This window comes from Arachis hypogaea, chromosome 1 (assembly GCF_003086295.3).
Source record: "Arachis hypogaea cultivar Tifrunner chromosome 1, arahy.Tifrunner.gnm2.J5K5, whole genome shotgun sequence".
NCBI lineage: Eukaryota > Viridiplantae > Streptophyta > Magnoliopsida > Fabales > Fabaceae > Arachis > Arachis hypogaea.
Genome location: NC_092036.1, coordinates 94162109 through 94175702, shown reverse-complemented (window position 1 = coordinate 94175702; position 13594 = coordinate 94162109). Strand labels below are relative to the sequence as shown.

At 35.2% G+C, this 13594-nt stretch overlaps 1 protein-coding gene across 1 annotated transcript; it reads left to right on the top strand.

Moving 5' to 3' along the window:
- Positions 1-8606: 8606 nt before the first annotated feature.
- Positions 8607-13442, top strand: LOC112696561 (uncharacterized). Its single transcript, XM_025749371.3, has 6 exons — positions 8607-10460; positions 10591-11018; positions 11347-11508; positions 12060-12135; positions 12665-12820; positions 12942-13442. Exons 1-6 carry the CDS (start codon positions 9027-9029, stop codon positions 13086-13088), a joined length of 2403 nt encoding a protein of 800 aa, XP_025605156.1. The 5' UTR covers positions 8607-9026; the 3' UTR covers positions 13089-13442.
- The last annotated feature ends 152 nt before the right edge of the window (positions 13443-13594 follow it).

Sequence of the window (13594 nt, the reverse complement as noted above, 5' to 3'; positions counted from 1 at the left end):
TTAGGGACTTAAATAGGACGATTGAAACGTTAGGGACAACTTTAGGACTTACCCCAAATGTTGAGGACAAAAACGATACTTTACTCATTATTTAATGATGATAGAAAAAAAATCAGAACTAATAAATATGTTTGCAAAAAATTGGTATTATCGGTGATAATAACGAAAAAGAAAAATAAGAAGAAGAAAAAAAAAAGGAAGGAAAAAAAAAGATACTCATGATTTAAAAAGTTGTTATAATAAATTAGTTAGACTTGATTAAATATTTTGTTTCAATGTAGAATTTTATTAATACAAAAATTATTTAATACTTTAAAAAATATTTTTTTACTATTTTTGTAACATTTTAAAAATATTTTTTATTGTTATAAAAAATAAAAAAAATTACCAGCATATTTAAAAATTACGAACAATCTTAGTAGTTTACTCCTTAAAAACATTTATCGACAATATCCATAAATTAAATGGTACTGTATGCTCCATGCATGCAATTAATCAGTCAATATGCAATTAATTAGTCAAGTTCACATTGCAAAGAGTGGGAAGTAAATAAATTACAGTGTTTTGTTATTTTAAAGGGTAAACACAAAATAATATTGAATTATTAACTTGTGGATAAACAATTATATATTAAAAATTTAAAATTAATTATTTGTATAAAATATATATTAAAATATAAAATATATCTAAAAATAAATTAAATATTATATATTTATACATAAAAATATAATAAATAAATTTTAATACGTATATAATATTTTTAATTAATAATAATATTTGTTAAATTTATTAACAACAAAAATATTTAAGACATAAAAAAATAATAAAAAGTACTTTTTTTATAAAATGCCAAACAAATTTTATATTAACAAATTACTTATATATTTGATCTGAAATTTTATGATAATATTTAAATAATTATGTAAAAAGTACATGCAACAGAACTAGACCAAAAAGAACTCTAGATTTTTAAATTTTAATGGTTTTTATTAACAAAAGTAATTACAAAAATTTATTTATTTATTAAAAAATTATTAAATTTTAAAGATAAAAGTGTTGTAAAAGATATATAAAATAAAAATGTATAAATAGAAGACTCTATTATTAATATAATTAGCTCAATAATTTTTATATATATATAATAATATTATATGTTGTATTGTATATATATATACAAAGATAAGAAAAAGTATTAAAAATAAAGAGAGAGAATTGCATTTGTTTATTGTTACTATCTCAATATAATAAAGATGGTTAATATTGCTATTAATATTATATGTAAAGAGTAATAGAAAATAGAATTTAAAATACTTATAAAATAAAAGAAAAGAAAGAATTGTAATAGTAATATAAGGAGAATGGTATTTGATTGCAACATAAAAGGGAATCGATTTCTTATTATTTGGTTGTGTGTAGTAAGAAAAGGAAAATAAATGCTTTATAGTAAGAAAGAGAGAGAGGGGGAATATATTAGATATATTCTTGCTGTGTGTCATATGGACGGAGGCTTAACCTCCTTTTATAGGCATAATGAAGGAAAATTTTCAACCTTCATTAATGTACATTCTTTCTTGGTAAAATGAGAACTGAGTCATCCAGCCATGACATTAATGGTCATCCATATCTATTGTATTTATCATAACACTCCCCCTTGGATGACCATTTCGGATTATTGCCTCGTTAAAACCTTACTAAAGAAAAACCCAGTGGGAAAAAACTTTAGTGAAGGAAAAAGAGTACAATATCCTCCAGTGATGGGGACTGCCTCATTAAAAACCTTGTCAAGAAAAACCCAATGGGAAAAAACTTGACCAAGGGAAAAAGAGTACAGTCTCTCCCTCTTGCCGACATCATTTAATGTCTCGAAATCGGCGCATCCCAATCTTATGTACCAATCTTTCAAAAGAGGATTTTGGGAGTGACTTTGTAAATAAATCTGCCAGATTGTCACTTGAGCGGATCTGTTGGACATCAATTGTCCCTTGATTTTGAAGATCATGAGTGAAGAAGAATTTGGGAGAAATGTGCTTTGTTCTATCGCCTTTGATGTATCCACCCTTAAGTTGAGCAATGCATGCTGTATTATCTTCAAACAGGACAGTTGGAGCTATCTTATGATCAATCAGTCCACATGATGACAGAATATATTGAATCAGACTCCTCAGCCAAAAACACTCACGACTAGCTTCATGAATCGCCAGTATTTCAGCATGATTAGAGGAGGTTGCTGCTATCGTCTGTTTTGTGGACCTCCATGATATAGCTGTACCACCATATGTGAACAGATATCCTGTTTGAGATCTCCCTTTATGTGGATCAGACAAGTATCCGGCATCTGCATAGCCAACTAGTTGTGACTTGGATCCGTAGGGATAAAACAATCCCATATCAACCGTTCCATGAAGATATCAAAAAATTTGTTTGATTCCACTCCAATGTCTTCTGGTTGGAGAGGAACTATACCTTGCTAGTAAATTCACCGCGAATGATATGTCAGGTCGCGTATTATTAGCAAGATACATTAGTGCTCCAATGGCACTAAGATATGGTACTTCAGGACCAAGGATATCTTCATTTTCTTCTTTAGGACGGAATTGATCATTTTTCATATCCAAAGATCTTATGATCATTGGGGTACTTAATGGATGTGACTTATCCATATAAAATCTCTTCAATATCTTTTCTGTGTATGTTGTTTGATGAATAAAGATCCCGTCTTTTATATGCTCGATCTGCAGGCCGAGACAAAATTTAGTCTTTCCAAGATCTTTCATCTCAAACTCTTCTTTTAGAGTTTTTATAATTGTTGGAATCTCTTCAGGAGTCCCAATGATATTTAAATCATCAACGTACACAGCAATTATAATGAACCCAGATGTAGTTTTCTTTATGAAAACACATGGGCAGATGTCATCATTCTTGAAACCGTTTTTGGCCAGATACTCAGTAAGGCGATTATACCACATTCGTCCAGATTGCTTTAGACCATATAAAGATCTTTGTAATTTGACTGAGTATAGCCCTTGTGAATATTCATTGGATGGTTTAGATATCTTTAATCCTTCAAGGACTTTCATATAGATATCCCGATCTAATGAGCCGTATAAATAGGCTGTTACCACATCCATTAAATGCATATGCAGTTTATGATATGCAGATAAACTGACCAAATAACGCAAAGTTATCGCATCCACTACAGGGGAATACATTTCTTCATAATCTATACCGGACCTTTGTGAAAAACCTTGTGCCACAAGTCGGGCTTTATAGCGCACAACTTCATTTTTCTCATTTCGTTTTCTCACAAATACCCACTTATATCCAACAGGTTTTACATCTTCAGGTGTACGGACTACATGTCCAAAGACTTCACGTTTTGCAAGTGAGTCTAATTCAGCCTTCATGGCTGCTTCCCATTTTGGCCAATCATTTCTTTGTCGACATTCTTCAACTGATCTTGGCTCAATATCCTTACTTTCATGCATGATATTTAATGCCACATTATATGCAAATATTTCATTGATAATTGTCTTATTTCGGTCCCATTTCTCTCCTGTAAAGACATAATTTATCGAGATCTCGTCATTTTCACAATTTTCAGGTACCTGAACGTCTTCTGACGTTTGACAAATGAATTTTTGACGGTATAGAAATTATCAAGTAATCAATCGTAGTATAGTCTAAACCGACGCAAAATCCATCATCAAACAAATCTACAATCTATAACCGAGAGTATTAGTCTCGAGTCGTTCTTCCCTAGGAATGCTACAAGGATGCATGCTATTGGTTAAGTGGTCTTTTGTGGTCTAAAGAATGTGGCCTAGAAGTGTTAATAAAAGGGAACAACAATCAATCAATAGTAAAAACCTTGGCCAAGGTTGAACATTGGAAGTTCCATCACTATAGTTTCTTTCAATTGTGATAACAAAGGAGTGTTGCTTCACTTAGTCAACCCCTAATTATAGAGGAAAGTCAAGTGAAAGTAACTAACTTGAGTCACAAGTCCTAGTCTTACCCTAGGGAAGTCTAGCTTTAGTGCACTCCAAGTCAATTAGCAATTCTCAATTCTTAATCAACAATTGTCATCCATTATTCAAGTGTCTCCAATGACTCAACCACTAGGCCAAGTGAGGGGATACTACTCCATATCTAAAGTTGACATTTTCTCAAACACTTGGAGAGCAAGAATGAAAGACATAGCAAAATGGAGAGAAAAGAATTAGGATCAAAGCAATTCAATGCAAGAGATTAACAACAATCAACAATGAACAACAATGAACATGAAATCTTCAATGATCAATAGAATCCAATACAACAAAGTTGAATCTAAGACTTATGAGAATTGAACAATTACAAACACTAATGAGATTAGAGAAGAGGATCTACAACATGAACAAAGTAAATTGAGTGTTGTAATAGATCTCACCAAGGAATGGTTGAGAATTGAGAAAACGAAGATGAATCCTAGAGAGAAGTTGGAGTTTCTCTCTCTACAAATGTAACTAACTAAAAATATCTACCTAAGGATCTAAAATTAGTCTATGGATGTGAATGTGTGTCAATCCCCTTCAATCCTTGGCTCTTATATGCATTTTGGCGCCAAAGTTGGTGGCTGAAACCTTCCAAAATCGCCAGGCACGTGTTGCATTAATGAGGTCATGTGCCACCATCGGCGCGTGAGTGCACGGTACGCGTGCGCGTCCTTGGCCTGTTTCGCAATGTGCGCGCGAGCGCCTTGTGCGCGTGCGCGTGCATGGCCTGGATCAATTCTTTGGCTTTTTGTGCTTCCCTCCACTTGTATGCTTTCTTCCTTGCTTCCTTTGATCCATGCCTAGCCTATTTCAACCTGAGATTACTAGCAAACACATCAAGGCATCTTATGGAATCAGAGAGAAACTAGAATTCATCAAAATAAGGCTCAAAAAGCATGTTTTTACACTTAAGCACGAATATGGGAGAGATAACAAAACCATGCTAATTCATAGGCTAAATGTGACAAAAGGTCATCAAGACACTCTAAATTTAATACAAAACAAACCGTCAAATTGGGGTTTGTCAACGTTATATCAGAATTTTGGACAACTGCAGGTGTCTTTACTATGTCTTTTTCAACAGGAATATTATTTACCTCTTTTCTCTTTCGAGGATTTTTGTCTTTGGAACCGACAGGCCTGCCACGCTTCTGGCGTGTATTTGCTTCCGTGGCTATTTGCCTTACTGGGACATAAATTCGAATTAGGGCATTTTCCGCCCTGCCACGCTTCTGGCGTGAATTTGCTTCAGTGGCTACTTGTCCTACTGGGACGTCAATTCGAATTGAGGCATTTTCCGCTGGTATGTAAGATATGGTTATCCTCTTTGTATCGAAAAATGCATCAGGCAATTCATTTGCTATTCTTTGCAAATGTATAATCTTTTGAACTTCTAGTTCACATTGCCCTGATCGAGGATCTAAATGAATCAACGATGATGCATTCCAATTAAGTTCCTTTTCAGGAAGCTTACTCTCTCCCCCTAATGTTGGAAATTTTGATTCATCAAAATGACAATCCGCAAACCGGGCTTTAAACACATCACCAGTTTGTATCTCAAGATACCTCACTATAGAGGGAGAATCATATCCAACATATATCCCCAATTTTCTTTGGGTTCCCATTTTGGTGCGATTAGGTGGTGCAATGGGAACATATATCGCACACCCAAATATTCTTAAATGGGAAACATTTGGCTGCTGGCCAAAAGCTATCTGTATAGGAGAGAATTGATGATAACTCGTTGGCCTCAAACGAATAAGTGCTGCGGCATGTAAAATAGCATGCCCCCAAACCGAGGTTGGGAGATTTGTTCTCATAAGCAATGGTCTAGCAATTAATTGGAGGCGCTTAATAAGTGATTCTGCTAACCCATTTTGTGTGTGAACATAAGCTACTGGATGTTCAACACTTATTCCATTAGCCATACAATAAGCATCAAAAGCTTGGGAAGTAAATTCACCAGCATTATCAAGACGAATTGCTTTAATTGGATTTTCTGAAAATTGTGCTTTTAATCGAATAATTTGAGCCAGTAATCTCGCAAACGCCAGGTTGCGAGAAGATAATAAGCACACATGTGACCATCTCGAAGATGCGTCTATCAGGACCATAAAATATCTAAAAGATCCACATGGTGGATGAATAGGTCCACATATATCACCTTGAATCCTTTTTAGGAATTCAGGGGACTCAAATTCAATCTTTACTGGTGATGGCTTTAAAATTAGCTTTCCCTGAGAACATGCAGCACAACAAAATTCACTAGTTTTAAAAATCTTCTGCTTCTTTAGTGAATGTCCATGAGAGTTTTCAATAATTCTCCTCATCATGGTTGTTCCCGGATGACCCAATCGGTTGTGCCAAGTTATGAATTCATTTGGGCTAGTAAACTTCTGGTTTACAGTGGCATGTGATTCAATTGCACTAATCTTGGTATAATACAACCCAGATAAAAGTGAGGGTAATTTTTCTAATATAACTTTCTTATTTGAATCATGAGTTGTGATATATAAATACTCATGATTTTCCTCATTCATAGTTTCAATATGATATCCATTTCGTCGAATATCTTTAAAGCTCAACAAGTTTCTTCGAGACTTGGTAGACAACAGTGCATTATTTATTATAAATTTTGTTCCTCCAGGAAACAAAATTATAGCTCTTCCGGAGCCTTCTATCACATTGCCTGAGCCAATAATAGTGTTAACATATTCCTCTTTTGGCACAGGATGGGTAAAATATATATCACTTTTGAGAATAGTGTGCGAACTTGCACTATCCGCAAGGCATACATCTTCATTACATATCCTTACCATTCTTCAAAAACAAATAATAATAAAATGAGTAGTATGCACAGTTAAATTGAATACTTGATCAGAATTATTTTTCTAAGAAACACTGTACATAAAATAATGTCATATACTAAAATTTTATTTTAAAATTTGACACATTTAATAATTTTAAAATTCATATTAATATTTCATTATTTATGTACATCACATTTAAAACTTAAATACATAGAAAATAAAACTTAACAATAAGTTCTTTACATTATTTATTTACATATATACTTCACAATCCCACATATTAAACTATTCCATCATTGATCAAATGACCAATATTTCCTTCAAGGTCCTCAAAGAAGTCAGATACATCATAATGAGTGGTGGAGTTCTCAGCATCATTTGAAACAAAATTTGTTTCCTTTCCTTTGTCGTTCTTTTTCAAAGATGCCTGGTAAAGATCGACTAGGTGCCTTGCGGTACGACAGGTACGTGACCAATGGCCCTTTCCACCACAGCGGAAATACTTCTCCTCGGTTGATTTATTCTGCCCGATATTCCTTTCTTTATCCCACTTCTGGTGAGATCCTCTCTTTTGAACATAATTCTTTTTCCTTCCATAATTTTTCTTGTTATTAAAAGCTTGCCATTTACCTCTTCTGGGGTAATGATTTGCCGCATTTACTTCAGGAAATGGGGCGGCGCCAGCTGGGCGCGCTTCATGATTTTTCAATAACAACTCATTGTTGCGTTCAGCAACAAGAAGGCAAGAAATTAACTCAGAATATTTTTTAAACCCTTTTTCTCGATACTGCTGCTGCAGGAGCACATTCGAGGCATGGAATGTTGAGAAAGTTTTCTCCAACATATCATGATCAGATATCTTTTCCCCACATAATTTCATTCGTGAGGTGATTCGAAACATTGCAGAATTATATTCATTTATAGATTTAAAATCTTGTAGACGCAAGTGCGTCCATTCATATCGGGCCTGAGGAAGTATCACCGTTTTCTGATGATTATACCTTTCTTCGAGGTCTTTCCAAAGATCTGCAGGATCTTTTAATGTAAGATATTCATTTTTCAATCCCTCGTCAAGATGACGACGAAGAAAAATCATGGCTTTGGCTTTATTCTTTTGGGATGCATTATTTTCAGCCTTAATGGTATCTCCAAGATCCATTAAATCAAGATGGATTTCAGCATCTAGTATCCATGATAAATAATTGTTTCCATATATATCAAGAGCATTGAATTCAAGATGAGAGAGCTTCGACATAATGAAAATATTACCTGAGTCTTCCTAAAGATTTGATCAGAGTCTCGTGCTGATAACGTGTTGTAAAAGATATATAAAATAAAGATGTATAAATAGAAGACTCTATTATTAATATAATTAGCTCAATAATTTATATATATATATATAATAATATTATATGTTGTATTGTGTATATATATACAAAGATAAGAAAAAGTATTAAAAATAAAGAGAGAGAGAATTGCATTTGTTTATTGTTACTATCTCAATATAATAAAGATGGTTAATATTGCTATTAATATTATATGTAAAGAGTAATAGAAAATAGAATTTAAAATACTTATAAAATAAAAGAAGAGAAAGAATTGTAATAGTAATATAAGGAGAAGGGTATTTGATTGCAACATAAAAGGGAATCAATTTCTTATTATTTGGTTGTGTGTAGTAAGAAAAGGAAAATAAATGCTTTATAGTAAGAAAGAGAGAGAGAAGGAATATATTAGATATATTCTTGCTGTGTGTCATATGGACGGAGGCTTAACCTCTTTTTATAGGCATAATGAAGGAAAATTTTCAACCTTTATTAATGTTTCTTGGTAAAATCAAGCCATGACATTAATGGTTATCCATATCTATTGTATTTATCATAACAAAAAGTATGTTATTTTATTAATAAATTTTTTTAAAAATATATATTTTTTACTAGTATTGATCACCATTTAAGAGGGAGGAAGGTGTAGAGAGGAAGTTTCGATTCTCCACAGTACGCATAAATTCTCTTTCTTTCGTTTCTTTCTTCCAATTCCGTTGGGATTGCTTCCAAGCACACGCCTTTCTTCTTCTTCTCCTTCTTCTTCTTCAGTGGCGAGTGTCACTCTCTCTCCTCCAAATCCCATTCATTTGCATTTCATCATCATAGTCAACATCAACGTCAACATCAACAACAAACCGATGATTCCCAATAACAACCATAGTACCCCTAAACCCATTCCTCATCCTTCTTCTTCCTCTAATTCTTCATCAACACCTCAATTTCAGCTTCCATTGTTTTCCCAACCCATGGCTGGGGTTACTCCTATCCCTAACCCCAACCCCAACCCCAACCCTTATCCCCAACAACCACCTCAGCATCATCCAATTCTCAATCCAATACCCGATTTCCCCCAATTCTCAAACCCCGAAGAACCTAGGGATTTCGGGGTTCCTTACGCCACCACTTCCGTTCAAACCCATCCCTGGGTTGACCAAGAAACCAACTTTCAGCCATTTTCAACTGATTTTGGGGTTTCCGATCTAGACATTGACATTGGCTCAATTATTGCCAATTTTCTCAACCCCTCTAACTCCGACTTATTTGGTGGTCCCGATCATGGGGCATCATGGAATGGCGTTGCTGATGAAACAGAAAGAGGCTTTCTCAAGAGAGGAACAGTTGATTATATGGGGGTTACCGTTCCCATTGACGTCGATAATGCCACTCCCAAGCGCACTAAGACAATGGGAGAAGTATGGAACGAGAACCCTGATTTTCAGTTTGATTTTTCTCAAGGTTTCTTTTCGCCGGTGGTGGAGGTGGAGGAAGTGCAAGGTGATCCGAGAGGGAAGAGGAAATTGGATGGTCATGGTGCTGATACCAGTGGTGCCGCTGAAAGGTTGGTTCTTGGTGGTGACAACGGTGGTGGTGGTAATTCCGGTGGTCTCAGGAGGTTAAGCAGAGAGGAGAAAATGAAGGGGCCGGTGATGGAAATTGATTTCTTGGCAAATGCTTTTCATGACGAGGCATTCCGCGCACCTAGACCTGAAAATTCGAACCCTGGCGTTCCGATTGAAATTTCAGATGATGATCATGATGATGATGATGATGGCGGGGTTATAATCCGCCAGCCACCACAGGATTTTGTTAGCTCAAGGAGAAGGGAACGTTTCAGGGACATAGCCAAAGAAAATGCATCTCGGTTTGCCCGGTTCGTGCCGGATGCTAAGGATGAATCATCTAACCCTGAGCCTCCAATTGATGAGGGGCCAACACCTTTTTCGACAGCTTTGAAATTTATCAGAGAGAAAGGGATGAAAAATGTGCAAAATAAATCATGGGTTCCTAAATGGAATCATACAAGACCTAGGATTAAGGTGCCATCATTGAAAGAAATATGCCTAAAAGTTCTTGCCAGCTATGCTGATGCAATTGTGTCACTTGATGGTGTCCCAGAAGACCTGAGGCACAGACTTAGCCAGCTGACCTGTGACTCTCATCGGATGGACTCTCACTTTTTTGAACTTGTTGTTAAAGGGTCTCCCACTGAGATTCGCCTGAGAGATTGCTCATGGATGTCTGAGGATCAATTGACAGAATCTCTCAAAGCGTGTGACACTTCCAAATTGGAGGTATGCTTCTTGAATTCTTTGATAGTTGTCATTTCTTCTCAAATGCTAAAGTTGAATTTCATTTAGTTTCTGAGATCACTACCTATATTTGACACCTCTTAATTCTTGTTGTGTATTTACATGTGAATAGGTGCTACAACTTGACCAATGTGGACGTTGTATACCTGATTATATTGTGACAAAGTCACCGAGGTGGTTACACTTACCTAGATTAATCAGTCTGTCCATCACTGGTGCTTGCCGTCTATCAGATAAGGGGTTGCGAGCACTGATTTCTTCTGCCCCGGCTCTTAGATCGGTAAACCTAAGTCAGTGCTCCCTTCTCACATCTGCCAGTATTAATATTTTGGCTGATTCACTAGGACCACTTCTGAAAGAGTTGTATCTTGATCATTGCCAAAACATCGATACTGCATTAATTGTGCCAGCACTGAAGGCACTTGAAAATTTAGAAGTGCTGTCCTTGGCAGGCGTGGGAACTGTTTGTGATAAATTTATCAAGGATTACATCATTGCCAATGGTCAAAACATGAAGGAGCTTATTTTAAAGGATTGTGTGTAAGTACTGTTTGAGCTGCCTGATTCATGAAATTTAAAGAAGGTTACTCTATAATTGAAGCGTTTATTGAGAGAATTCCTATTTTGGAATTATCATAGGGAAATGAAATAATCAAAATTTATATTCAATTGGTCTCTGAGCATGGGTTAACTAGTATTTCTATCTTTTTCAATTATAGTTTCTTTCTGAATCAGAATTATATTGCCAGGTTATACTATAAGAAAAAAAAAGAATTATATTGCTAGGATTTCCAAGTTGTACTTTCCCTATTTCTTTCATTGCTAAATTTATCTCTTTCCCTTGCTATGTTTGTTTCTAACTATGCAGAAAGTTGACTGATGTGTCGATTAAAGTCATTGCTGAACACTGTCCTCTGTTGTGTGTCCTTGATCTCGAGAACTTGCTTAATTTGACAGATTTATCTATAGGATATCTTGCCAATAATTGTCGAGCACTTAACACATTGAAGCTCCCCTGTACACCATTCAGGTACTTCTTCTTCTTCTTCTTCCTCTTCCTTTTTTTGAGTTACTAGAGATGACTCATTTATAGAACTTTCTAGCACAGCTTTTTTTTAGGATGGAAACCTTCAATTCTGTGATATATACCTGGGTCAAAAGCTTAGCTTAGCACCATCTTACAATACCATATGTGGATTGAATTCCTTCTCCATAGTAGGAGTTTATGATTAATTTTCAATCCTCCTTGAGCTCTTGTCTGATTGCTTCTGGGACTCATATTAGAAATTAGATTAGATTTCCATTATCCAATCTTCCTTTCAGTGCATCAGATTCTGTATTAGGGTTAGGGAATCAGATTCCATGATAACTTGTTCATAGAGTATTGGCACTGCTGTATTGGACCAGTATCGACTTTTTAGCATTTGGAATGTCAGGAGTGTTTCTTCATTATTCGATGTGTATGTAATTATGCTATGCTTATGCTTCTTTGGATGGTACACAGTGCTTATTGCATAGAATATTTCTTTCATTCAAATTCCTAATGATGGGTTAATTTACGAAAATTTCTCTTTACTACAGCGATGAAGCAATAGCTGCCTTCATAGAGATCATTGGAGAGTCCTTGAAAGAACTTTCACTCAATAAAATCAAGAAGGTATGTTGGTTACACTGTCTCACTGAATGTCACTCAATAACAAACTGGAATGCAGGTGTTTGTATGTGCATCCTACACATAAATCATACTCTAAGCACATGCTCATAAAAAGATGTGTTTGGGTGGGTATACCTTGTAGAAGGATTAAAATAGATATATTTTCACCCTTGCCAACATTGGATCATGTTTTTTATTGGGAAAGTCAGCAGACACTTAACTTTCTGCTACTTATTTTCATCATTGTTTTCAAAAGTCAAATTCATAGCTGCAGTGATGAGAATTGTAAATAATATAATGTAAAATAAGCTAGTTGATTGAAATTATTCTAAAGGTGTGTCATGATCCCGGTAATTGTCTGGTTCTTTTATTTAGTGACATGAAACAAAGCCCTATCTCCCTGTTGAAGGAAGAAAACTTCTGTCAATTGTTTTTCCATTTGGCTGTGATAGCTGTTTAGTTCCAGCAGCATGCCAAATATTAGTTATACCTTTCTGTTTTCTGAGTGCTTGTCACATTTTGCCTAATCCAGGTTGGTCAGCATACAGCCGTGTCACTTGCAAGCCATGCGAAAAATCTGCAAGTTCTAGATCTATCTTTTTGCCGAAATTTGACAGACACCGACTTGGGTTTGATTGTGGATAGCTGCTTCTCGCTAAAGTTTCTTATACTTTTTGGATGTACACAGGTATTTATCTATCAGCAAACCCACCTCAGGCATTTCTATGATGAATTTCTTGTCTTCCTGCAAACAGAAGAATAAAATATAATATGGGTATGACTTGTTTAAATGTTATATATTCTTTCAGGTTACAGATGTTTTTCTGAAAGGATATTCAAACCCAGAGACCCAGATCATTGGATTGCAGATGTCTCCTTTATTGCAACATGTCAAAGTGCCTGATTATCATCAAGGTGCTTTGCGTTATTCACCGGTACCTGTAAATTCGCCATAAATTAAAGTTAAAACAAAATTAGATATATAGAAGATTATAGACAGCGATATTTTGCGCAAAAGCAGAGTTAACTTTCTGCTAACATGGTGCTAACTAAAGAGGGAAGGAGATGACAAAGTCCACCCCCCCCTTTCTTTTTTTGCCTTTTGTTTGGGCGAGGACGTCAGAGAAGATTTCTTTCGTACACCCTTGTTGTAATTGGAGAAGGGTAACATTCTTTTTCCTTCTCAAACATACAGCTTAACCATACATATTCTAGCAGAGAGTATATTCCTATTCCTTTTGTACAGAGGATGTCAATTGTACACTCTAGTCTAAATTTGAATGGAGGCAAAAAATAAATTTTCTTTCTCATTTAGATAGAATATTTTAGTTCAGTTATGCTGAGTTGTTGACTCAAATGCTACGGATTCCAAATTCCAAGGCTAGTGCCATATACTGGTGATTTTCATTAGTGCTCGAGTTATTTGATTATTTCCTAACTCCTTTTAACATTCTTAGCTTCT

What these genes read in the sequence shown, in the direction of transcription:
- LOC112696561 (XM_025749371.3), top strand. Translation starts at nt 9,027, where the DNA reads ATGATTCCCAATAACAACCATAGTACCCCTAAACCCATTCCTCATCCT. An exon ending in CTTATTTTAAAGGATTGTGT is followed by an intron (nt 11,019 to 11,346) that starts GTAAGTACTGTT and finishes CTAACTATGCAG; the next exon opens with AAAGTTGACTGATGTGTCGA. An exon ending in TACTTTTTGGATGTACACAG is followed by an intron (nt 12,821 to 12,941) that starts GTATTTATCTAT and finishes ATATTCTTTCAG; the next exon opens with GTTACAGATGTTTTTCTGAA.